Source organism: Mobula birostris, chromosome 26, assembly GCF_030028105.1.
Source record: "Mobula birostris isolate sMobBir1 chromosome 26, sMobBir1.hap1, whole genome shotgun sequence".
Lineage (NCBI taxonomy): Eukaryota > Metazoa > Chordata > Chondrichthyes > Myliobatiformes > Myliobatidae > Mobula > Mobula birostris.
Genome location: NC_092395.1, coordinates 2,832,610 through 2,859,902, shown reverse-complemented (window position 1 = coordinate 2,859,902; position 27,293 = coordinate 2,832,610). Strand labels below are relative to the sequence as shown.

Below are 27,293 nucleotides of genomic sequence, written 5' to 3'. Positions count from 1 at the left end.
TTTCTTTAGTTTTCTCAGGAAGTAAAGGCGCTGGTGGGCCTTCTTGGCAGTGAACTCTGCTTGGTTGGACGAAGTCAAGTCATTTGTGATATTGACCCCAAGGAACTTAAAGCTTTTGACCTGTTCCACTTGCGCACCACCGATGTAAATTGGGTCATGCGGTCCGCTACTCCTTCTGAAGTCAACAACCAATTCCTTCGTCTTGCTGACGTTGAGGGATAGGTTATTGTCTTCGCACCATGCCACCAGGTGCACCACTAGCAGCAGAACTCTAAATGAATACGATTAAATATTCTCGTTTCAGCCTGATACAGCTAAAAAGCACAATTGCTTCCAAGGTCAGTACAGTCAACAAAGATGTCTTAATGTGTTTAAATGAAATATCACTGTTTAAAACTGACGGAAACAATGCCTATTGTGGATGGACTCCTCGCCGGATTCCTCATAGGAAACATGGTTACAGATCAGGGATGCAAGTGCGTTTAAGGAAACAAGGTTTTAAACTACCAGTACCGACTATCTTGCTGGCAAACGTGCAGTCTCTGGTGAATAAAAATCGATGATCTCAGAGCAAGGGTGCTGAATCAGAGGGACATAGGACCACGTGTGTCCTTTGGTTCACAGAGTCCTGGTTAACCCCTTCTGTACCAGATGCATCGATTCAGATCGACGGGTTTACTATACACCGTCAGGCTAGATCTATGAAGGCTCTCAAAAGCAGAGGTGGAGGAGTATGCCTCATGATCAACTCTTCTTGGTGCACAAATATATCAGTGCTGTCCCAATTCTGCTCATCAGATCTGGAATATCTAGCAGTTAAGTGCCGTCCTTTTTACCTGTCTCAGGTTTCCAGGATCACTTTGGTAGCGGTATAGATTCCACCTCAGGCCAATGTCAATCAGACTTTAGATGATCTGAGCAATGGATCAACACACACAAAACAGCACACCCTAATGCTTTCACCATCATTTTGGGGGATTTGAACCAGGCCAGTCTAAAAAAAAATCACTAAGCGATTACCATCAATAGATCACTTGCAATACTCGAGGAAACAACACACTGGACCACTGTTCCACCATCATCAAGAATGCCTACCGTGCTATTCCATGCCCTCAATTTGGGAAGTCTGATCACCTGGCTGTACTTCTACTCCCTGAGTATAGGCAGAGACTGAAGACTGCAGCACCAGTAGTGAGGACTAAGAAGGTTTGGACAAGGGAAGCACAGGAGCGCCTACAGGACTGCTTTGAATCGGTGGAATGGACTGTATTCAGGGATTCTTCTTTGAACCTGGATGAGTATGCTGCAGTTGTTACCAACTTCATTAAAACATATGTGGATGAGTGTGTGCCTAGAAAGACTTAATGGACATTCCCAAACCATAAACTGTGGATGAACCAGGAGGTACGTCGTCTGCTGAAGGCTAGATCTGTGGCATTCAACTCTGGCGACCTAGGCCTGTACCAGAAAACCAGGTATGATTTGTGGAGGGCTATTTCAAGGGTGAAAAGACAATTTCGAATGAGGTTGGTGGTGACATCGGATGCACGACAACTCTAGCAGAGTTTGCAAGACATTACTTCCTGCAAAGTGAAACCCAATAGCATGAATGGCAGTGATGCTTCACTACCAGATGAACTCAACACCTTCTATACCTGCTTTGAAAGGGAGAATATAACTACTGCTCTGAAGATCCCTGCTGCACCTGATGACCCTGTGATCTCTGTCTCAGAGGCTGATATTAGGCTGTCTTTAAAGAGGGTGAACCCTCGCAAGGCGGAAGGTCCCAAAGGAGTACTCGGTAAGGCTCTGAAAACCTGTGCTGACCAACTGGCGGGAGTATTCAAGGACATTTTTAACCTCTCACTGCTATGGGCGAAAGTTCCCACTTGCTTCAAAGAGGCAACAATTATACCAGTGCCTAAGAAGAATAATGTGAGCTGCCTTAATGACTATCGCCCGGTAGTGCTCACACCTACAGTGAAGAAACGTTTTGAGAGGTTGGTCATGACTAGACTGAACTCCTGCCTCAGCAAGGACCTGGACCCATTGCAATTTGACTATCGCCACAATAGGACAATGGCAGATGCATTCTCAATGGCTCTTCACACGGCCTTAGACCACCTGGACAAAACAAACACCAATGTCAGGATGCCGTTCATTGACTATAGCTCAGCATTTAATAAATTCATTCTCACAATCCTAATTGAGAATTTACAGAACCTGGGCCTCTGTACCACCCTCTGCAATTGGATCCTCGACTCCCTAATTGGAAGACCACAAACTGTGCGAATTGGTGATAATAGCTCCTCCTCACTGACGATCAACACAGGTGTACCTCAGGGGTGTGTGCTTAGTCCACTGCTCTACTCTGCTCTACACTGGGAGTACACAAGTGAGATATGCCAACTAGTGGAGTGGTGTTGCAACAACAACCTGGCACTCAGCATCAGTAAGACAAAAGAGCTGATTGTGGACTTCAGGAAGGGTAAGACGAAGGAACACATGCCAATCCTCATAGAGGGATCAGAAGTGGAGAGAGTGAGCAGTTTCAAGTTCATGGGTGTCAAGATCTCTGAGAACCTAACCTGGTCCCAACATAAAGAAGGCAAGACAGCGATTGTACTTCATTAGGAGTTTGAAGAGATTTGGTATGTCAACAAATACACTCAAAAACTTCTATAGCTGAGAGGCAATTGGATCAGCCATGATGAAATGGAGCAGACTCGATAGGCCAAATGGCCTAATTGTGCTCCTATATCTATGGTCCCCACCCAGCTAATAGGAGTCACCTGCCTCTCATTCTAGACTCATGACCTGCAGCCTACTTACCCCAGTTCACATCCACAGTCCTTATTCACTCATCGAACCAGTCGGCCTCAACCAGTTGCTTCTTGCTTTCACTCTCCATCCCCAGAGTTTACCTTGTTGTCTGATATGTTTAGTCTCTGTTCTGTCTTGATTTATAGCCCGTCGTGGATTGTTATTTTGCAGTCAGTTAGTAAAGCTATTGTTCACTGCTAAATCATCCTGCTCCTATTTCTGACGTTTTCTTTCTAAATCATCAACGAACAATGTGAAAAGTAGTAGTCCCAATACTAACCCTGAGAAACACCACTAGTCACTGGCAGCCAACCAGAAAAGCCCCCTTTATTCCCATTCTCTGCCTCCTGACTGTCAGCCATTCCTCTGTCCATGCCAATATATTTCCTGTAAGACCATAAGATTTTATCTTGTTAAGCAACCTCGCCTGTGGCACCTTATCAATGGTTTCTGAAAATCAAGTAAATGACATCCACTGCCTCTCTTTTGTCCACCCTGTTTGTTACTTCCTCGAAGAGCTCAAACAGATTTGTCAGGCAAGATTTCCCTTTATAGAAACCACACTGACTTTGACTTATTTTATTATTAGTCTCCAAGTATCCTGACACCTCATACTTAATAACAGACTCCAACACTTTCCCAATCACTGAGCTTAGGCTAAGTCGACTATAATTTCCTTTCTTGTGCCTTCCCCCTTTCTTAAAGAGTGGAGTGACATTCGCCATTTTCCATTCCTCCGGGATCATGCCAGAATCATCTGTTATCTCCTCAGCAACCTCTCTCAGGACTCTGGGATGTAGTCCATCTGGTTCAGGTGACTTATCCACCTTAACACTTTTGAGTTTGCCTGGCACTTTTCCTTTGTAACAGCAATGGCACTCACTCCTGCTTCCTGACACTCACGGACCTCTAGTACACTATTAGTGTCTTCCGCAGTGAAGACAGATGCAAAGTACTCATTAAGTTCATCTACCATTTCTTTGTCCCCCCATTACTACCTCACCAGCATCATTTTCCAGTGGTCCAATATCAACTCTCACCTCTCTTCTACTCTATATACAACTGAAAGACCTTTTAATATCCTTCTTTATATTATGGGCTAGTTTGCCCTCATATTTAATCTTTTCCTTTCTTACAGCTTTTTTCGTTGCTTTTTGTTGGATTTTAAAAGCTTCCCATTCATCCAACTTCTCATTCACTTTTGCTACGTTATATGCCCCTTCCTTGGCCATTATGTAATCCTTAACTTCCCTTGTCAGCCATGGTTGCCTACCCCTGCCATTTGAGAACAACTTCTTCTGTGGAACATATCTACCCGACATCTTGTGAACTACTCCCAGAAACTTCAACCACCTCTGCTGTGCCATCATCTCTGCCGGTATCCCCCTCCAATCCAGCTGGGCAAACCTCTTATGCTTCTGTAATTCCCATATTCCATTGTTATACTGATACATGTGACTTATGCTTCTCCCTCTCAAATTGCAGAATGAATTCAATTTTATTATGACCACTGCCTCCTGAGGGTTCCTTTAGGTTAAGCTTCCTAATAAGATCTGGGTTATTACACAACACTCAATCTAAAATAGCCTTTCCCCTAGTAGCTCAAGCATAAGTTGCTCTAAAAAGCCATCTCATAGGTATTCAACAAACTCCCCCTCTTGCCATCCGACACCAACCTGATTTTCGCAGTCCCCTTGCATATTGAAGTCCCCCATTACAATTGTAACATTACCCTTATAATATGCCTTTTCCAGCTCCCCTTGCAATCTCAACCCCACATCTTGGCTACTATTCGGAGGCCTATATATTATTCCCATAATGGTCTTTTCACCCTTGCAGTTTTTTAACTTCACCCATAAAGATTCAACATTCTCTGACCCTATGTCACCTCTTTCTAAAGATGTAATTCCATCTCTCACCAACAGAGCCACACCACCGCCTAAGCCTTCCTGTCTGTCCTTTTAATAAAAAGTATATCGTTTGATGTTAAAACTTCCAACTATGGTCTTCTTTCAGCCTCGACTTAGTGATGCCCACAACATCATCCTGACCAATCTCTAATTGTGCCATGAATTCATTCTGTTTATTCTGAATGCTATATGCATTTAAAAACAGCACCTCTGGTCCTGCATTCTTTGCCCTTTTAAATTTTGCCTCTGTGGCACAATTTAACTCTTTGCTCTGTCTGTGATTTGCACCCATTTATTGGCATGTCCTTCCTTACATTCATGTTACACCCATCATCTACTTGTAAACCCACTGGCTCATCCTCAGCTTTATCATAGTGGCTCCCTTTCCCCTGCCATATTAGTTTAAACCAGTCCCGACAGCTCTAGTAAACCTGCCCGCAAGAATATTGGTCCCCCTAGGATTCAAGTGCAATCCATTCCTTTGTACAGGTCATTCACACCTGACCCAGAAGAGGTCACAATTATCCAGAAATCTGAATCCCTGCCCCCTATTCATATTCGTCAGCCCCACATTTATCTGCCACCTCATTCTATTCCTATCCTCAAGGTCACATGGCACAGGCAGCAATCCCGAGATTGCTATCTTCGAGGTCCTGCTTCTCAGCTTCCTTCCCAACTCCCTGTATTCTGTTTTCAGTACCTTCTCCCTGGTTCTTCCTCTGTTGTTGGTACCGGTATGTACCACGACTTCTGGTTGCTTACCCTCCCTTTCCGGGGTATTGTGGACGCGTTCAGAAACATCACAGATGCTGGCACCCGGAAGGCAAACTACCATCTGTGTTTCTTTTTCACCTATTTGGCCCCCAGACTACAGAGTCCTCTTTTACTGCAGCCATCCTCTTCAGGTCCCTACCCTTCTGAGCCACAGGGCCAGACTCAGTGCCAAAAGCATGGCTGCTGGTAGGTTGTCCCCACAACAGTACTCAAAATGAGTACTTATTGTCGAGGGGGATGGCCACAGGGGTGCTCTCCACTATCTGACACTCTCCCTTCCCTCTCCCGACAGTCACCCATTTATCTGTCTCCTGTAGCCTTAGGGTGACGACCTCCCTGTAGCTCCTGTCTATCACCTCTTCACTTTCGCTATCAAGCCAAAGGTCATCAAGCTGCAGCTCTAGTTCCTTAACACAGTCTAGATGCACTTGATGCAGATCTGGTCATCAGGGAGGCTGGCAGTCTCCCGGAAATCCCACATCTGACACCGAGAACACAACACTGGTCCTGCAGACATACTCCTTATTCTCTCAAGTTAAATAAGAAAAACGAAATAAGAAATATGAAAAGAGCTTACCTACTTACCTTGCCTCCGCCTGTTCTCGCTGAGGTCCTGTTGAGCCAAAGCTTTCCCACTCTGACTCAGACTACTCCAACGACCGTTCCCACGGTGACCACTCCGCTAGATGGTACCCCTCTTTTATGGAGATTTAGTTTTCACTGGACTCGCACAGGAATGCTTCTACTGTACCTGTGCCATACCCCAATCAAAGACTACTGCCCCTCAATAAATTAATACATTACTTTTAGGTTCTTAATCTTTTGGCTGACCAATAACTCAAGAATACTTAAAACCTGACAAGAAAGTCTATTCTAGATGATGCAAACTCGCCAAGGGGAAAAACATCTCTCAGCTTCAACATCTCCTCCACCAGCCTCCTTTTCCATCCCAGCGGCACAGGACAGTCCCTGAAGTTAAAGGCCTCAGCAGTCAGCTTTCCTCTGTTTTCCAATAGTTTACCCCCAGCAGGCCTCATGGGGGCACTAGACATTACCGTCACCGGGAACAAATGCGCCAGAGACATCCCTCCCTTAAAGGTGATTGCTCTTCGTAGTGTTCCTGACAATCACCGCCATCCTGCGTGCCTGTACCACTGAGGGCCTCTGCACCCCAGCACCCCAGCCGGAAATTGCGACTCCCCCTTGAGGTGTTCCAGGGCGTCCACGAAAAGGGCTTTGCCCTCAGGCACTCCGGGAAATCTGGGCGTTACCATCACTCTCGCTACTTCCCCGGGCTGTATTACTCTAGGCTTCGACTGGGTGCACCACACAGTCCCTCGTTTAAATTCAGTATTCAGCCCAGTGCGGCCACGCACTTCCTCAAAAGCAGCTTGCAACACTGGGTGCACAGCCAGGGTCCCCAAAAAGCTCTCACCCGCTCTCTCCTTACAGGCCCCCATGAACCTCCGTACCAAAGGGGTGTTGGTCCCCACCAGAACGGAAACAGCGCCCATCTCAACCAGATCCAGACACACCAGCACTAACGTCTCCAGAACTTCAGACACCCCCAGTTCGGCTTCCGAGAACTCCAGTCTCACTGACAAATAACCGTCGTACGTCTAATCACCAGCACTGACGCCCCAAATCTCCAGCGCACTGAATGGAGTCAAGGGCAAGTGCTTTAAATACTGGTTGTAGAACGAACGGTACAGTAACGTGACCCGCGAGCCAGCGTCGAGGCTGGCTTTAGCATAGATTCCCTCTATCGAGAGCGGCACGCTGGAGCAGGGTCCTACTAATCCTTCTGGAATCGGGTCTTTTGCTTTTGGGGGTTCCTTGGTACATCGCTGGGAACGTGTTCCCCCAGAGACACCAGGCTGTTCCCTCACTAGGTCTCCTTTAAGCTTCCCGACACCTCTCCCTGCTTGGACGCCTGGGAACTCGCTCTCCGAGGGGCACCCTGCTGCTCACATTCCCACCAGAAGTGGCCCTCTTCCCCACAGCTATAGTACACTCCCTGTCACTCACATTCTCTCTAGAAGTGGCCCTCTTCCCCACAGCTATAGTACACTCCCTGTCACTCACATTCTCTCTAGAAGTGGCCCTCTTCCCCACAGCTATAGTACACTCCCTGTCACTCACATTCTCTCTAGAAGTGGCCCTCTTCCCCACAGCTATAGTACACTCCCTGTCACTCACATTCTCTCTAGAAGTGGCCCTCTTCCCCACAGCTATAGTACACTCCCTGTCACTCACATTCTCTCTAGAAGTGGCCCTCTTCCCCACAGCTATAGTACACCCCCTGTCACTCACATTCTCTCTAGAAGTGGCCCTCTTCCCCACAGCTATAGTACACTCCCTGTCACTCACATTCTCTCTAGAAGTGGCCCTCTTCCCCACAGCTATAGTACACTCCCTGTCACTCACATTCTCTCTAGAAGTGGCCCTCTTCCCCACAGTTATAGTACACTCCCTGTCACTCACATTCTCTCTAGAAGTGGCCCTCTTCCCCACAGCTATAGTACACTCCCTGTCACTCACATTCTCTCTAGAAGTGGCCCTCTTCCCCACAGCTATAGTACACTCCCTGTCACTCACATTCTCTCTAGAAGTGGCCCTCTTCCCCACAGCTATAGTACACTCCCTGTCACTCACATTCTCTCTAGAAGTGGCCCTCTTCCCCACAGTTATAGTACACTCCCTGTCACTCACATTCTCTCTAGAAGTGGCCCTCTTCCCCACAGCTATAGTACACTCCCTGTCACTCACATTCTCTCTAGAAGTGGCCCTCTTCCCCACAGCTATAGTACACTCCCTGTCACTCACATTCTCTCTAGAAGTGGCCCTCTTCCCCACAGCTATAGTACACTCCCTGTCACTCACATTCTCTCTAGAAGTGGCCCTCTTCCCCACAGCTATAGTACACTCCCTGTCACTCACATTCTCTCTAGAAGTGGCCCTCTTCCCCACAGTTATAGTACACTCCCTGTCACTCACATTCTCTCTAGAAGTGTCCCTCTTCCCCACAGCTATAGTACACTCCCTGTCACTCACATTCTCTCTAGAAGTGTCCCTCTTTCCCACAGTTATAGCACACGCTACCGGCCGCCCCTCTTCTTGGGGAATACCGGCCACTCGCAGTCGTCTGCGCTGTCCGTCCCCTGGGGGGGGAGCCCTCCCTACTGACCCCTCACTTCTCAACTCGGCCACCAGCTCCTTTATCAATTTCCGGGTGGAGCCGGCTCCGCTCACTTCTCCAACAGGGGCTGCAACTGAGGATTTCACCCCACTGACAGAGTCCTCCCACGGCCTCAATGTGTTCTCATCCCCCCTCACACCTCTGATTAGCTGAACGAACGTTGGAGGAGGGAGCATTGTCCCCTTGTTCAAAAAAGGTAGTAGGGATAGTCCGCGTAATTATAGACCAGAGAGCCTTATGTCCGTGGTGGGAAAGCTGTTGGAAAAGATTCTTAGAGATAGGATCTATGGGTATTTAGAGAATCATGGTCTGATCAGGGACAGTCAGCATGGCTTTGTGAAGGGCAGATCATGTCTAACAAGCCTGATAGAGTTCTTTGAGGAGGTGACCAGGCATATAGATGAGGGTAGTGCAGTGGATGTGATCTATATGGATTTTAGAAAGGCATTTGACAAGGTTCCAAATGGTAGGCTTCTTCAGACAGTCAGAAGTCATGGGATCCAGGGAAGTTTGGCCAGGTGGATTCAGAATTGGCTTGCCTGCAGAAAGCAGAGGGTCATGGTGGAGGAAGTACATTCGGATTGGAGGGTTGTGACTAGTGGGGTCCCACAAGGATCGGTTCTGGGACCTCTACTTTTCGTGATTTTTATTAACGACCTGGATGTGGGGGTAGAAGGGTGGGTTGGCAAGTTTGCAGACGACACAAAGGTTGGTGGTGTTGTAGATAGCGTAGAGGATTGTCGAAGATTGCAGAGAGACATTGATAGGATGCAGAAGTAGGTTGAGAAGTGGCAGATGGAGTTCAACCTGGAGAAGTGTGAGGTGGTACACTTTGGAAGGACAAACTCCAAGGCAGAGTACAAAGTAAATGGCAGGATACCTGGTAGTGTGGAGGAGCAGAGGGATCTCAGGGTACATGTCCACAGATCCCTGAAAGTTGCCTCACAGGTAGATAGGGTAGTTAAGAAAGCGTATATGGTGTTAGCTTTCATAAGTCGAGGGTTAGAGTTTAGGAATTGCGAGGTAATGATGCAGCTCTATAAAACTCTGGTTAGGCCACACTTGGAGTACTATGTCCAGTTCTGGTCACCTCACTGTAGGAAGGATGTGGAAGCATTGGAAAGGGTACAGAGGAGATTTACCAGGATGCTGCCTGGTTTAGAGAGTATGCATTATGATCAGAGATTAAGGGAATTAGGGCTTTACTCTTTGGAGAGAAGGAGGATGAGAGGAGACATGATAGAGGTGTACAAGATATTAAGAGGAACAGATAGAGTTGATAGCCAGCGCCTGTTCCCCAGGGAACCACTGCTCAATACAAGAGGACACGACTTTAAGGTAAGGGGTGGGAAGTTCAAGGGGATATTAGAGGAAGGTTTTTTTTACTCAGAGAGTGGTTGGTGCATGGAATGCACTGCCTGAGTCAATGGTGGAGGCAGATACAGTAGTGAAATTTAAGAGACTACTAGACAGGTTTATGGAGGAAACCCTAAATGGGAGGCAGGGTTTGAGGGTTGGCACAACAATGTGGGCCAAAGGGCCTGTACTGTGCTGTACTATTCTATGTTCTATGAATTCCGGTATCTGCCATCCAGGAACCGCCAGCCACTCCCACACTCGGCCTTTCTCTTTGCTTGCCTCACCGAAAAAAACGTGAACTCTCTCTCTCGTTCCCACCTCACAGGATAGCTTAACAGGTCATCATTGTTTAGTTCCCTGTTGTCTGTAACTTTAACCCAAACATCACAGCTACAGAGAAACATTACCTCATCATTTAACATTACAGAGAAGCCATTTCATTAGCCTTAGCAGTTAACATTACTGAGAACCCTACATACCTCTTCCAACTATCATCACCTAGCTTCGCACTTCATCACTCCTTCCCACCCATCTACCTATCCCCCCACTTGGGCTCACCTACCACCTACCAGGTGGTACCCTTCCACCCCCACCCCACACACATTTTCTTATTCTGGCATCTTCTCCCTCCATTTCCTGTCCTGATGAAGGGTCTTGGCTTGAAACGTTGACTGTTTACTCTTTCCATAGATGCTGCCTGGCCTGCTCAGTTCCTCCAACAATTTTGTGTGTGTTACCTGCACTAATCTGTCCAATCCTATCTCTCTGCTTCCTGTCCAACCCTTCCTGGTGATTCCCAATGCAGATAACTGACCACTTTCAATATGGAATTTTAGAAACAGTAGAGACAGAAGGAAAATAGAAAATGCTGGGGTTACTCATTTGGTTGGGTGGCATCTGTAAAGAAAGAAGCAAAAATGATGTTCTAGTTTGGTGACTCCTACTGCAGGTCTAATGGAAAGTGACAGACCAAAAATAATAACTCTCTACACACAGTGTTAAGGGCAAGACCTTTAACAGCGTTGATGAGCAGAAGAATCTTTGGGTCCAAGTTCACAGATCCCTGAAAGTGGCTGCACAGGCTGTTTAAAAAGGTACATGCCAGGCTTTTGCCTTTATTAGTTGAGGAACTGAGTCTAAAATCAGGAAGCTATGTCGCAACTTTATAAAACTCTAGTTAGGAGTATTGCACACAGATCCGGTTCCCCATTATAGGAAGCATGTTGAGGATTGTAAATAGGACTGAGACCATTAGGTCACCATTTACCCGCCCCTGACCCCGCCTAGTTGCCAGAACAGGGAACATGGAATAGGCTATTCAGCCCAAGAAGCTGTACCAATTTTTCTGTGAACTTATACGAAATGTCTCCCTGCTGTGTATCATCCACATCCTTCCATTCCCTTCATAAGCTTCTATTTAAAAGCCTCAAACTCCACCCAGCTGCCTTCTTCCATCTGGGCAGTACCCTCCAAATATCCGCACCTGTCTCTTTTTTTTTACACTACCTTACTTTCCATTTTTCTATTTTCTATTTATGATTTATAATTTAATTTTTTAATATTTACTATCGATTTGTAATCCAGGGAGTGGGAAGCACAGAATCAAATATCGCTGTGATGATTGTACGTTCTAGTATCAATTGTTTGGCGATAATAAAGTATAAAGTATGCTTGGTAACTCATTCTAAGCTCTCGGCGTAAAAGAAAACTAGCCCCTCAAAAGACCATAAGACAGGAGTAGAGTTAGGCAATTTGGCCCATCAAGTCTGCTCCATCGTTCCATCATGGCTGATTTATTATCCCTCTCTCATTATTTTGCATTCTCTATGTAACCTTTGACACACATACTAATCAAGAACCTATCAAGCTCCACTTTAAATATACACAATAGCTTGATCCAACTTGTGCCAATGAATTCCACAGATCTGCCACCCTTTGGCTAAAGAATTCCTCCTCATCTCTGTTCTAAACGGATGCCTCTCTATTCTAAGGCTGTGTCCTCTGGTCCTAGACTCCCCCACCGTAAGCAACGTTCTCACCACATCCATTCTGTCTCGCCCTTTCATGATCTCATAGGTTTCAATGATATCCCTGCCCCACTCATTCTTTTCTCACTCTTAAGCTTTCCCGCTAACCCTAAACGTTGAGTATTTCTACACTGGAGAAAACATTCTGACACTTTAACCTATCCATGCATTTCATAATCTTGAAAACCTTTGTTAGATTTCCCCTCAGCCTCAGACACTCGAAGGAAAACAACCCAAGTCTGCCCATTCATCGTTTCTAGTTGATAATTTCTAATCCCAGCAGTATTCTGGTTCAAGAGCTTGGTGGTTCAGCGGTAATAACTGTTCTTGCACTTGTTAGTGTAGGTCCTGAGGCTGAATATGCAACAGGATGCCCATCAATTGATCCAAGCTGAGAGAATCACTGAATTTATGTGAAAATCAGCCACAAAATGAAGTGTATAAAATTCTGAGGGGCATACTTAAGAGTTACTTGTTTAAGGTGAGAGGGGAGATTTTTTAATTGGAACCTAAGGGTCAACACCCCATCCCCAGGTGATGGTCAGTACATGGAACGAGCTGCCAGAGGAAGTGGTTGAGACATTATCAACATTAAAAAAGGTATTTGGACAGACATAGGCAAATGGGACTAGCTTAGCCAGGAACCTTGGTTGGCATGGGCCGGTTGGGCCGAAGGGTCTGTTTCCATACCGCATTACTATATGAAAAATGATCATAAATGTCTGAACTGCAAGTTGCATCTCAGAAGCGTCACAATCGGCGTGACTGTGATGCGCACTGCTACAGCGGGGGGGGGGGGATTTAACACATTTAATCTCCTGGGTTTTAACAAATTGACACCCAAGGCTTTGAAAACAAGGCACCCCTGCCTCTTCTCTTGGAGGAAGACTGCGGAAATGTTACCGAAGATTCAGCGGCCGTCGTCCGACACCGCAGACAAAACGAGGGAATCCAGACCGCCCTCATGTCCTGGTTCAGTCAAGGACACCAAGCGGGAGGCCGGCACGCAGCCCAAAGTGGAAATCAGGAAGACGGGGGCACTGGTGGTTGATGTGGGCTCCAGCATATGCAAGGTGGGGTTCGCTGGCGACCTGATGCCCCAGTCCCTGCTGGGGTCGGTTGTCGGCTACCCGACGGGGAAAACTAAATTGGATGAAATCGCCATTGGAAAACCGGTCTTCGCCGCGCCCAACCACAAACTGGTCGAGCCAACACGGCATGGCATCATCGTAGACTGGGTAGCGGCCGAAGATCTCCTCGGGTACGCATTTTACAGGGACCTAAAGGTTTCCCCCGAGGAACACGCTGTTCTCATCTCGGACCCCCCTCTCAGCCCCACCACAAACAGGGAGAAGATCGCAGAATTTCTCTTCGAGAGTTTCAATGTCCCCGCCATGCACATCGCTTACCAGTCGGTGCTGGCCGTGTATTCGTACGGGAAGACAACCGGGCTGGTGGTGGATTCTGGACACGGAGTGACCCACGCGGTTCCCGTTGACGACGGGTACAACTTGCCGGCTGCAATCTCTCGCGTGGATCTGGGTGGTCACGACCTCACCACTTACCTGATGGACCTGCTAGCGGAGGCGGGCAACGCATTTCAGGAGAACAGCAGGTACATCGTGGAAGATATCAAACAGAAGTGTTGCTACGTAGTCGTAGATCAGGAGAAGGAGGCCCAATTTCCTGATCAGGAATACCTGGTGGATTATGAGCTTCCCGACGGCCACGTCATTACCATTGGAAAAGAGCGAAGGAAGTGCCCGGAGGCGCTCTTCAAGCCTTCGCTTATGGGATCTGACGAAGTGGGAATCCACCTCATGACCGTAAACAGCCTGAATAGGCTCGAGCCCCAGGTCCAGCGGCTCATGTACGACAATGTGCTATTGAGTGGGGGGTCAACCATGTTTGAGGGGTTCTATTCCAGGTTCTGCCGGGAAATGCTCGCTCTGGCACCCAAAGACGCCAAAGCCAACATCCACGCTATCCCAGAGAGGAAATTCGCCGTCTGGATTGGTGGCTCCATCCTGGCCTCTCTCCACGCCTTCCAGTCGTTGTGGATTCGCCGAGAAGACTATCAAGAACAAGGTCCACACATTGTGTATCAGAGGTGCTACTGAGCCTGAATTTAATCTGCTCTCCGGTAGTGAGACTTAAGAAGGTGGTATTGGGTCATTAAATAAATAAAACCACAAAAAGGTAGAGTTGAGATTTAAAAAAATGTGAGGAAAGGCAATAAATAGCATTGCAACTGTTACTCAGTGCTTTTCTTTGGATCACAATTGGGTTCAATTCCCACTACTGTCTGAAAGGAATTTGCTCGTTCTCCTTGTTATCGTGTGGGTTTCCTCCAGGTGCTTCAGTTCTCACCCACATTCCAAAGACGTACAAATTAAGGTTAACACGCACAAAATGCTGGAGGAACTCAGTAGGTCAGGCAGCATTTACGGAAATGAACATACAGTGGATGTTTCTGACAGAAACCCTTCCTCAGGACTAGAAAAGAAGGAGAAGACGTCAGAATAAGAAGGTGGGGAGAGAGGAAGGAGGACAAGCTAGTAGGTGATAGGTGTAGCCCGAAAGATTGGGGTGGGGGGGAAGGAAGGGGTGAAATAAGAAGCAATGAGGTGATCGGTGGCAAAGGTAATGGGCTGGAGAAGGAATCTGACAGGAGAGGAGAGTGGACCATGGGAGAAAGGGATGGGGGAGGTGTGCCAGAAGGAGGTGATAGGCAGGTGAGGAGAAAAGGTGGGGGGAGGGGTCAGAGTGGGGAATTGAAGGTGGGGGGAATACCAGAAGTTAGAGAAATTACAGTTGGAGCTTCTCTAAATGGAATATAAGGTTAGTGTGTTGTGGGCATGCTATGTTGGTGCTGGAAGCACGGCAGCCCTTGTAAGCTGCCTGGAGAACATCCAGGCACAGTTCACAGTATGTTTTGATGTGACAAATAAAGCTAATCTTTATCTTATCACATTGATACGGTGATTGAAAAGTTATACAATACATAGTTGCTGAGCAAGTACTGGAAATTCAAAGTTCAAGGGAAATTGACTGTCACCTGTCTCCATATGCATACAGCCCTGAGATTCATTTTCTTTCACACATTCACAGTAAGTACAAAGAAACACAATAGAATCAATGAAAAACTATATAAAAGACGGACAAACAACCAGTTTGCAAAAGACAACAAACTGTGCAAATACAAAAAGAAAGTAACACAATAATGGTAATAATAAATGTCAAGAACATGAAATAAAGAGTCCTTGAAAGTGAGCTCATTGTGGGAATAGTTCAGTGCTGAGGTGAGTGAAGTTGAGTGAAGTTATCCTCTCTGGTTCTAGACCCTGATGACTGAGGGGTAATAACTGTTCCTGAACCTGTGGGTGTGGGTCCTGAGGCTCCTGTACCTCCTTCCAACACTGAGAAGACAGCATGGTCTGGATGGTGGGATTATGCCAGTTTTACAGGATTACACACAATGGGCCAAATGGCCTCCTCAGTGTTGTACCGTTCTGTTATTCTAAGACAGCACAAGCAAGCTGTGCTTTGCCCGAACTGGATGCTATTCCAAGGCCAGGCAGGAATGGAAATTTACAACTGGTGTTGGCTACAAACAGGCCTCTGAACCTCTTTGTCTTTGCTCTTTCCATCTTCACCCAGATTAAGGGCATGCACTCAGCCTTGTCTGCAGCTTCTCACTCCTCCCCAGTCCATTGACAAACCATACATAATGATAAACACATGCTGGAATTCAGAACAGTGAGAAGGGATCTTAGAACATATAAGGTAGAGCTCACTTAGAACTGTACAGAACAGTACAGGCCTTTCAGCCCACGCTATTGTGCCAACCTTTTAATCTTCTGCAAGATCCTAGAACAAAGGACTCTACAGCACATTACAGGCCCTTCAGACCACAATGTTGTGCTGACCAAGTAACCTACTCTAGAAACTGTCTAGAATTACCATACCGCATAGCCCTCTATTTTTCAAGGCTCCATGTACCTATCTAAGAGTCTCTTTAAAAGACCCTATCGAATCTGCGTCCACCATCGCTGCCAGCAGTGCATTCCACGCACCTACCACTCTCTGTGTGAAAAACATACCCCTGACATCCCCCCTAAACCTACTTCCAAGTACCTTAAAACTATACCCCCTCATGTTAGCCTTTTCAGCCCTTGGAAAAAGCCTCTGGCTATCTACACGATCAATGCCTCTCATCATTTTATACACCTTTATCAAGACACCTCTGATCCTCTGTCGCTCCAAGGAAAAAGGCCGAGTTCACTCAAACTATTCTCATAAGGCACACTCTCCAATCCAGGCAACATCCTTGTAAATTTCCTCTGCACTCTTTCTATAGTATTCACATCCTTCCAGAACTGAGAACAGTACTCCAAATGGGGTCTGACCAAGGTCTTATATAGCTGTAACATTATCTCAGGGCTCTTGGACTCAATCCCATGGTTGATGAATACAAACACGCAGTACACCTCCTTAACAACACAGTCAACCTGCGTAGCAGCTTTGAGTGTCCTATGGACATGGACCCCAAGATCCCCCTGATCCTCCACATCGCCAAGAATCTTACTATTAATACTATATTTTGTCTTCAGATTTGGCCTATCAAAATGAAGCATTTCACATTTATCTGGGTTGAACTCCATCTGCCGCTTCTCAGCCCAGTTCTGCATCCTATCGATGTCCTACTTTAAACTCTGACAACCCTCTGGACTATCCACAGCACCTCCAACCTTTGGTTCATCAGCAAACTTACTAAACCATCCTTCTATTTCTTCATCCAGGTCAGTCATAAATATCAGAAAGAGGATGGAGTCCCAAAACAGATCCCTGCAGGCCACTACTGGTCACAACCTCCATGCAGAATACAAACCCACTACAACCACCCTTAGCCTTCTGTAGGCAAGCCAATTCTGGATCCACGAACCCAAGTCTCCTTAGATCCCATGCCTCCTTACTTTCTGAATAAGCCTTGCATGAGGAAGGAACCTTATCAAATGCCTTACTGAGATCCATATACACTACATCCACTGCTCTACCTTCATCAGTGTGTTTTGTTACATCCTCAAAGAATTCAAACAGGCTTGCAAGGCACGACCTCCCTTTGACAAAGCCACTCTGACTATCCCTAATCAGATTGTCTCTCTAAATGCTCATAAATCCTGCCTGTCAAGATCTTTAACAGCTTACCCACCACTGAATCTAATCCTTCTCTTCTACATAGGCCTCCATTTATGTGCCTTTCTAAGAGTCTATTAAACACCCCTAATCTATCTGTTTCTAACACCAACTCTGGCAGCACATTTCACATACCCACCACGCTCTGTGAAAAAGAACTACCCCTGACATCCCCCTTATACTTTCCTTCAAATAACCTTAAAATTATGCAGTTTCATATTAGCCATTGCAGCCCTGGGAAAAAGTCTCTGTTTGTCACTCTATCTATGCCTCTTACCTTGTACACTGCAGTCCAGTTACCTCTCATCCTCCACTCCAAAGAGAAAAGCTCTCGCTCACTCAATTTATCCTCATAAGACGTGCTCTTCAATCAAGATAACATCCTTGTAAACATGAGATACTAGAAATCCAGAGTAACACGCACACACACACACACACACACACACACACACAATACCTGAGGAATTCAGTAGGTCATACACCATCTATGAAGTGGAATAAAGAGTAGACATTTCAGGCCAAAGCCCTTCTTCAGGACTTCTGATGAATCTCCTGGCAAATCTCTTCTGCACCGTCTCTAAAGCTCCCATATGCTTCCTTCAATGAGGTGACCAGAACTGTGCACAATATTGCAAAGGTGATCTTACCAGAGTTTTTTTAGAGCTGCAACATTACCATTAATGGAAGAAGGTTTTAGTTTGCAAACTACAAACAGAAAACTGTGGAAGTGTTTCAATGTTGACTGCTACAGAATTTCACCCCATGTCTTATAGGGTCTCCAGTGTCAGGTTTTTTTGTGGACGAACATCACCGAGGAGCTCTCTTGGTAGGAGGGAAGGCACAACAGCGACTGCACTACATGAGGTGCTTAAGGAGAGCTAATCTGCCCCAAAAATTGTTGGCCAACTTTTATCGATGTGCGATAGAGAGCATACTGACACACAGAATGACAGTGTGGTACTCTAGCTGCAGCAAGACATATCACAAAGCACTCCAACGGGTGATTAGGATGGCGCAGCACATCATTGGGATTCAGCTTCTGGACCTAAAGACAATCTACAACTCTTGAAACCTATGGCACACTCTAGGCATCATTAAGGGCCCATCCCATCCCAGATGCAGTCTGTTCAATCTCCTGCCATCTGGTAGGAGATGCAGAAGCATCTTATCCAAGACAGTAAGACTGAAAAACAGCTTCTTCCTGAGGGTTGCTGTGCAGCGGAGTAATGCTACATCCCGACTTGCCAATGACTTTTGAGTGTTATGGACACTCAAAGAAGTTAGAGAATTTGATGTTCATAGCAGCAAGTTGGAGAAATATGAAGTTCTGCTGCTCAAATCTGAGTGTGACCTCTTTGTGGCAGTAGAGGAGGCCATGGTCCAACATATGAGAGTGGGATTATGAAGTCAAATTGAAATGGGTGGCCAACAAGAAATCTTGTCTTTTGTGATGGATGGAACAAAGATGCTCATTGAAGTGGGTCCCAAACCTACGTCGGGTCTCATCTAAAATGTAGGTAGAGATAGAATCTGGGGACGTGTGACAATTAAAAAGGATTAATGGGGAATTTGTATAGTGGTTGTTGCTGCAGGCTCAATGGATCAAAGTGTCCATCAAGAAAAATGGAGGAAGGAAGAGTTATATTGGTCATGGAGTACATTAAAAGTTCAGCACAACATTGTGGCCTCCTGCACCATTTGGAAAGGGTCCAGAAGAAGTTCACAAGAATGATTCCAGGAATGAAAGGGTTAAAGTATGAGAAATGTTTGACGGCCTGTATCCACTGGAATTCAGAAGAATACGAGGGGATCTCATTAAAACCTATTGAATATTGAAAGATGGAGGTACAACGGATGTGGAGAGGATGTTTCCTATATTGGGGGAGTCTATGTCCTGAGTACACAGCCTCAGAATACAAGGAGTTCCCTTTAGAACAGAGATGAGGAGGAATTTCTTTAGTCAGAGAGTGGCGAATCTCTGGAATTGATTGCCACAGATGCCTGTTGAATCCTAGCCATTGTATATATATTAAAGCAGAGATTGATAGGTTCCTGCTTTGTCAGGGCATCAAAAGGTGATGAGGAGAAGGTAAGAGGAATGGGTCAAGAGGGATAATAATTCAGCCATGATGGAATGATAGAACAGACTCAATGAGCTGAATGGCTAAATTCCACTCCCGTGTCTTATGGACTGATGATATTATTTCACACAAATATTCCTGATCTCAGCTCACAGAATCACAGTTGGTTTGCTTTCTGTTTGAGAATGATTCTGCTGAGGAAATTTCTGAACTCATTATTACAGAGAAGGGAATTCTGCTGCAGAGCATTTGGCATTGTGTAGATGGTTCAAAGCAATTTCTGTGAAAGGATAAATATGCCAACAGCAGGCTGCACAGAAGACAAATGGTTAGCATGATTCTAAAGGAAAACACAGTTCACTCATGGCAGCATTTGGTAATAAGTTAAATTATTCATATTTCAATTAGAAAAAAAAACTGATACAAATTTAAAAATTATTTCACATTTGCAATTGCACTTTGACTGAAACACAGGGAGCCAATTCCAGTGGTGGTACGTGAATGGGAGCCTCCCATTATATTTTCAATAAATCTGAGTTTTACTGTCAATTTCACAGCACCCGGCACAAGCTCAAGTTTATTGTCATCTGACTGCATACAACCAAACAAAACAATGTTCCGCCAGACCATGGTGCACCCACAAAACATACCACAAACACACTTATCGTCGTCACGTGCTGTGTTGTATGACATGGGCAACCATGATTGTTCTTGGCAAATTCTTCTACAGAAGTGGTTTGCCATTGCCTTCTTCTAGGCAGTGTCTTTACAAGATGGGTGACCTCAGCCATTACCAAAACTCTTCGAGATTGTCTGCCTGGTGTCAGTGGTTGCATTACCAGGACTTGTAATATGCATCAGCTGCTCATACGACCATCCACCGCCTGCTCCATGGCTTCATGTGACCCTGGACCCTGATCAGGGGATTAAGTAGGTGTTACCTTTGCCCAGGCTAACGAAGGCTAACGAAGAGAAGAAGCGCCTTAAACCTCCTTTGGTAGAGACATATCTCCACCCCGCCAGACACAGTAAATAAAACAAATTATTACCATAAATAAGTTAACAAAATACAATTCAAAACACATGCAGTGTGAAGCACAGGTAAACAGTAAACAGCTCACTGTCCTAGTGATGAGACCTCAGTGGTGGCAAGGTATTCATTAGTCTCACAGCCTGAGGGTTGGAACCAAGAGTTCCAAACTTTAGAGTTAAATTGGCAGAGTTAACACATTTGAAAACTTAAGTTAGGAACCTGACAGTTACTGAGCAAAGCAGAGAAAGTATTTACCTGTGTCTCACATGTGCCACTCATGGAATGCGCATCTTTTCATATTAATTGGAAATATTTAGAGATGGAAGGGAACTTTCTGATCTGAACCAGTAGGGGGCAGAGTTGCAACACAGCTGTGGACATATAATTCAGTAACAACCAGCCAGGGGTAAGCGTAGGTTTTGCGTAGAATGAGATTGAATACAAGCTCTGCAGAGATGAGGACTTACATGATCAAAGTCAGGAAGGCACCAGCCTGTCCCCAACAAGGACATATATAGAAACATAGAAAATAGGTGCAGGAGTAGGCCATTCGGCCCTTCGAGCCTGCACCGCCATTTATTATGATCATGGCTGATCATCCAACTCAGAACACCGCCCCAGCCTTCCCTCCATACCCCCTGACCCCCGTAGCCACAAGGGCCATATCTAACTCCCTCTTAAATATAGCCAATGAACTGGCCTCAACTGTTTCCTGTGGCAGAGAATTCCACAGATTCACCACTGTCTGTGTGAAGAAGTTTTTCCTAATCTCGGTCCTAAAAGGCTTCCCCTCTATCCTCAAACTGTGACACCTCGTTCTGGACTTCCCCAACATCGGGAACAATCTTCCTGCATCTAGCCTGTCCAATCCCTTTAGGATCTTATACGTTTCAATCAGATCCCCCCCTCAATCTTCTAAATAATAGAGAAAGGTGCTGGAAAATGTCAGCAATATCAGGAAGCATCCCACCCACTCTGGTCAAGGACTGCTTGTCCCACTCTCATCAGGGTGGAGGCTACGTAGTTCCCACGGCAGGACCATCAGACTCATAAACTGTTACTTTCCCCAAGCAGGAAGGGTGATCAACCCCTCCACCCACTAACCTCCCCCCCCCACCACACCCCCAACCACCAACACATTTCCTGTCTGTCGCCTTATGTATGGACACTCCTGTGCCTAGCATCTCTCTATGGACATAGAATCAATGTATATAAGCTATCTTATATAGTTATATTTCTTGTGTTAATAATAATTAAAATGTGTTCTTTATCTTTTGTGTTTTTTTATGCTGCATCAGATCCAGAGTAACTATTATTTTGTTCTCCTTTACACTTGTGTACAGGAAATGACATTAAACTCTTGAATCTTGAGAAGGAGAACAAATTTTCTGAAACAAGATATTGAGGATATCTAATATTCCACTCATGTCTTCTTCATCATCTGAATAAAGAGGAAGTCTTTATTAGTCGATGAATTGAGTTTAAAAGACAGGATGTTATGTTTCGGCTTTGTAAAACTAGTTAAACTGGAATATCGCATACAGTTCTGGTTGGCCCATTACAGGAGGGATCTTGAGGCTTTGAAGAGGGTGCAGAAAAGGTTTACCAGGGTGCGAGAGGGCATGTGCTGTAACAAGAGGTTGAACAAACTATCTCAGCAAACCTTGGTGCCATTGGAGACTATGGAGGTGGGAAAGGATGTTGGGGAAATCTGAAGAACAGAATAAGAATTTTACACTTGGTGTCAGTTAACTGGATACAAAAGTAGGTTGGCATGCACAACACTCAGGACAGGGAAATGGATGACATCCATACATAGTCATTACAGACAGTGGTCACTGGTGCTGTAATAGCGTTATGTTAACTGCTGCCCCAAACCGCCTGATCCCTCCAATACAGTGCCTATAAAAAGTATTCACCCCCCCCCCCACCTTGGAAGTTTTCATGTTTTATTGTTTTACAACATTGAATCAGAGGATTTATTTTGGCTTTTTTGACACTGATCAGCAGAAAAGACTATTTTGTGTCAAAGTGAAAACAAATTTCTACAAAGTGGTCTAAATTTATTACAATCATTAAACATAAACTAGTGATTGCATAATTAATCACCCCCTTCAAGTCAGTATTTGTAGATGCACCTTTGGCAGTAATTACAGCCTTGAGTCTGTGTGGATAGATCTCTATCAGCTTTGCACATCCGGACACTGCAATCTTTCCCCATTCTCCTTTACCAAACTGCTCAAGCTGTGTCAGATTGCATGGCGATCGAGGGTGAACACCTTTTTCAAGTCCAGCTTGGATAGAGGTCTGGACTCTGACTTAGCCACTCCAGAAATTTAACTTTGTTGTCTTTAAGCCATCCCTGTGTAGCTTTGGCTTTATGCTTGGGGTCATTGACTTGCTGTAAAACAAATCTTCTCCCAAGTCACAGTTCTCTTGCAGACTGTATCAGGTTTTCCTCCAGGATTTCCCTGTATTTACTCCATTCATTTTACCCTTTACCTTCACAAGCCTTCCAGGGCCTGCTGCATTGAAACATCCCCACAGCATGATGCAGCCACCACCATGATTCTCAGTAGGAATGGTGTGTTTTTGATGGTGTGACAACATAGTGTTTAGTCTAATGGCCACAAAGCTCAATTTTTGTTTCATCAGATCATAGAACTTCCTCCCAACTGACTTCAGAGTCTCCCACATGCCTTCTGCCAAACTCTAGCGAAGGTTTCATGTGAGATTTTTTTCAACAGTGGCTTTCTCTTTGCTACTCTCCCATAAAGCTGCGACTGGTGAAGCACCCGAGCAATGATTGTTGTACGTGCTGTCTCTCCCATCTCAGCCACTGAAGCTTGTAACTCCTCCAGAGTTGTCATAGGTTTCTTGGTGGCCTTTCTCATTAGTCCCCTTCTTGTATGGTCACTCCGTTTTTGAGGACAGCCTGCTCCTAGCCGTCCAGCTGTGTTATGCACTTTCCATTTCTTGTTGATTGACTTAACTGTACTCCAGGGGATATTCAGTGACTTGGAAATTTTCTTGTATCCATCTCCTGACGTGCTTTTAAATAATATTTTTGTGAAGTTGCTTGAAGTGTTCGTCTGTCTTCATGGTGTAGTTTTTGCCAGGATACTGACTCACCAGCAGTTGGACCTTCCAGATACAGGTGTATTTATACTACAATCAATTGAAACACCTTGACTGCACATGGTGATCTCCATTTAACTAATTACGCAACTTCTAAAACCAATTGGCTTCACCAGTGATTATTTGGTGCGTCATATTAAAGGGGGATGAATACCTATGCAATCAATTATTTTGTGTTTTATATTTGTAATTAATTCAGATAATTTTTTTTGGGATCTGTTTTCACTTTGGCATGAAAGAGTCTTTTTCTGCTGATTAGTATAAAAAAAGCCAAATTAAATCCATTGTGATTCAATGTTGTAAAACAATATAACATGAAAACTTCCAAGGAGGGTGAGTACTGTAGTTCTGAATGTAATCGATGGCTGGGCTTTCACAGTCCTCCAGGGTAGACAATTCTAAAGATTCATCACTTTTTGAGAGAAGAAATTTCTCCACTTTCCAGCCCTAAATGACCAGCTATTTGTAGTAAGACTGTGACCCACAGCTCCAGCTTTCTCAGCCATGGGAAGCAACCTCCCTATATCTTCCTGACGTAACCATCTACAGAACTGTGTATGTTTCAGTGAGATTCTTTCTAATCTTCCTAAGTGCCAAAAAAAAATGCTTGGCCCCTTTAATCCCTCCTGGTTTGATAGGCCTGCCATCTAGGGATGAGTCAATGAGCTTTATCTGTCCCTCTACAGCAAATATAAAAGCCACTCGAGTTTGTTCCACCTTTCAGACTGACTTAACTTCAGCTTGTCTTTCCTGCTCTCTTCCTATCCTTCCTGACATCCTTTCAATTTGAATATCTATCAAGCTTGAATATATTCAATGACTCATTATCCAAAACTCTCTGTGACGGAGAATTCCGAAGAGTCCCTATCTTCTGGGAGGTGAAAATTCCTTCCCATTTCCAACTCAAATAGACCATTTCTTACTTTGAAACTACTAGGTGTGTATCTCAAATAGTCCCTGACAACCAAGTTCAGCTCCTGGCCTTCACACGTGGCTTAGCTACTAAGCCAGGTGGAACCATTCCTACTAACAGAAGAAAGGGCAAAGGTGGGTTATTGGTACCTTAAAACTGTCACTTCAAGCATATGGGGCTCATCAGCCACGGTTGGCAGCTTATTTAGGAGAAGGAAAATTCTGGTCTAAATCTCCACTGCCTTGTGGCTATACCTACTCATGGGGAAGGCTCCGGGAGTAAACCTTAAGTAAAATATCCGGAGCTGGAGTCCCTAAGGCAGTTTGTCAATGCTGACTTGCATCTCCTGCAAAGCTGCTGGTGCCAAACTGTATCAGTCTCCGCTGTTCCTTTGGGTTCATCAGATATATGGAGAGGTGAAGATTACTACATGGGCAACAGATTGCTCTCCATATTCTACTGCCCTGGCTTGTGTATCTAGACAACTAGGACACAGCATCCATGGTTGACTGTGACCGATGGTGGTATTTTACTATGGGACACAATCCTTGGAAGGTTTTAGATACTCCTACTAGGGGGAATCATCCATTCAGCATCCCCTCTGAATCTTGAAGGGTTCAATAAGATGACCCCTCATTCTTCTAAACAATGAAGAAAGACCATATTGCTCAATAATCCCTATGTCCCGGCACCAACCTGGTACATCTTCTATGTCTGCTTCCAATGCAAGAATATCATTTCTTAAACATGGAGACCAAAACTAAACACAGTACTGCAGGTGTGACCTCACCAACATATTGTAAATTTACATCAACGTTTCCTCACATTATCCTTGTAATAAGGCCAACATTTTAAAAAAATTATTTAGAAATATGACGCAGAACAGGCCCTTCCAGCCCACCGAGCTGTACCACTCAGCAACCCACTGATTTAACCCTATCCTAATTGCCTAATGACAGGACAATTTACAATGACGAATTAACTTACTAACTGGTACGTCTTTGGACTGTGGGAGGAAAACAGAGCACCCGGAGGTAACCCACACCATGTGGAAAGAACGTACAAATCTCCTTACAGAGGACGCTGGATTAAACTCTGAACTCTAATGCCCTAGCAGTAATAGCATCATGCTAACTGCTACCCCACCATGAATCTTCCTAATTATATCGGACAGCAATTTTTTTCAGAAGTGTTGCTTCCTCACAAGTAATTTTGTGGTTGGATAGTGAAGCACCTTCAATTACTCCAAAAGACTGAGGTTTGGTAAAATACTGAAAGGCTTTTATTCGCTGTACAATACGACCTCCAAAGTGAGTGTCTGCCCCCGGACTGAGGGGGAGGGGCAAGATGAACACCTTTATACAGGATTCTGTGGGAGGAGCCACAGGGGCAGTCAGCAGAGGGGTGTGTCCAGACAGGTAACCGAGTTACAACATATATACATGGTTTACCACATTCACCCCTCCTTTTTTTAAAAAAGAGTCCCGCGGGGTGAAGTGACCGACAATATTTACAAGAAGTATATTTACAGGTTAAGTCTATCAGGCGGTCGAGTCCGTCGCTGTGATCTACGTAGCACCGGCGGTGATTGACTTCAGGTGCCAGCACGTTAGGCGTTGGTAATCCCTCGTGCGTGTGCGTCGCGCCCGGTATGGGAGTGTCGTGTGGTGTCTGTATAGAGTTTGGGGTGCACGGTGTCTCGTAGGTACATACATTGGTGGGTACGGGGTCAATAGTCACCACGGAGTGTTCAGGGTAGGGGCCCAGAGCTCCTGCGGGCGCCAGGTCGCAGATGGAGACCGTGTCCTCCCGCCCATCAGGTAAAACCACGTAGGCAAACTGGGGGTTCGCATGAAGTAAGTGAACCCTCTCGACTATCGGGGAGTATTTATTGCTCCTCGCATGTTTCCGGAGCAGCACTGGCCCCGGGGACATCAGCCAAGATGGGAGGGTGGTTCCAGTGGTCGATTTTCTGGGAAAAGAAAAGAGCCGCTCATGAGGGGTGGCATTGGTGGCTGTGCATAACAGGGAGCGGATGGAGTGGAGTGCCTCGGGAAGGACCTCCTGCCAGCGGGAGACTGGCAGTCCCTTTGACCTGAGGGCTAAGAGTGTGGCTTTCCACACTGTGCCATTCTCCTTCTCTACCTGTCCATTCATTCCCCCGGGGATTATAGCTCGTGGTCCTACTGGTTGCAATTCCCCTAGCCAGTAGATATTGGCGCAGCTCGTCACTCATAAATGAGGACCCTCTGTCACTGTGGATATAGCATGGGTATCCGAACAAAGTGAAGAGCTTGCGCAGGGCTTTTATAACTGACGTGGTAGTGGTGTCGGGCAGGGGATGGCGAAGGGGAACCGCGAGTACTCGTCAATTACGTTAAGAAAGTACACATTGCGGTCGGTGGAGGGAAGGGGGCCCTTAAAGTCAACACTCAGTCGCTCAAAGGGGCGGGTGGCCTTGATGAGTGGTGCCTTTTCGGGTCGGTAGAAGTGCGGTTTGCACTCTGCGCAGACTTGGTAGTCCCTGGTCATCATCCTGATCTCCTCAAGGGAGTAAGGCAGGTTCCGGGCTTTCACGAAGTGGAAAAGCTGGGTGACTCTCGGGTGGCAAAGGTCTACATGCAGGGTGTATAGTCGGTCGATCTGCACGCTGGCGCATGTTCCCCGGGATAGGGCATCGGAGGGCTCGTTGAGCTTCCCAGGCCTGTACATGATGTCATAGTTGTAGGTGGAGAGTTCGATTCTCCACCTCAGAATTTTATCATTTTTGATTTTGCTCTGCTGCTGATTATTAAACATGAATGCGACTGAGCGCTGGTCAGTTAGCAGGGTGAACCTTT

The 27,293-nt window shown here is 45.7% G+C and overlaps 1 protein-coding gene across 1 annotated transcript; it reads left to right on the top strand.

Moving 5' to 3' along the window:
- The first annotated feature begins 12,988 nt into the window (after positions 1 to 12,988).
- Positions 12,989 to 14,212, top strand: LOC140187976 (uncharacterized). Its single transcript, XM_072243842.1, has one exon. The coding sequence runs from the start codon at positions 12,989 to 12,991 to the stop codon at positions 14,210 to 14,212; it is 1,224 nt and encodes a 407-aa protein (XP_072099943.1).
- The last annotated feature ends 13,081 nt before the right edge of the window (positions 14,213 to 27,293 follow it).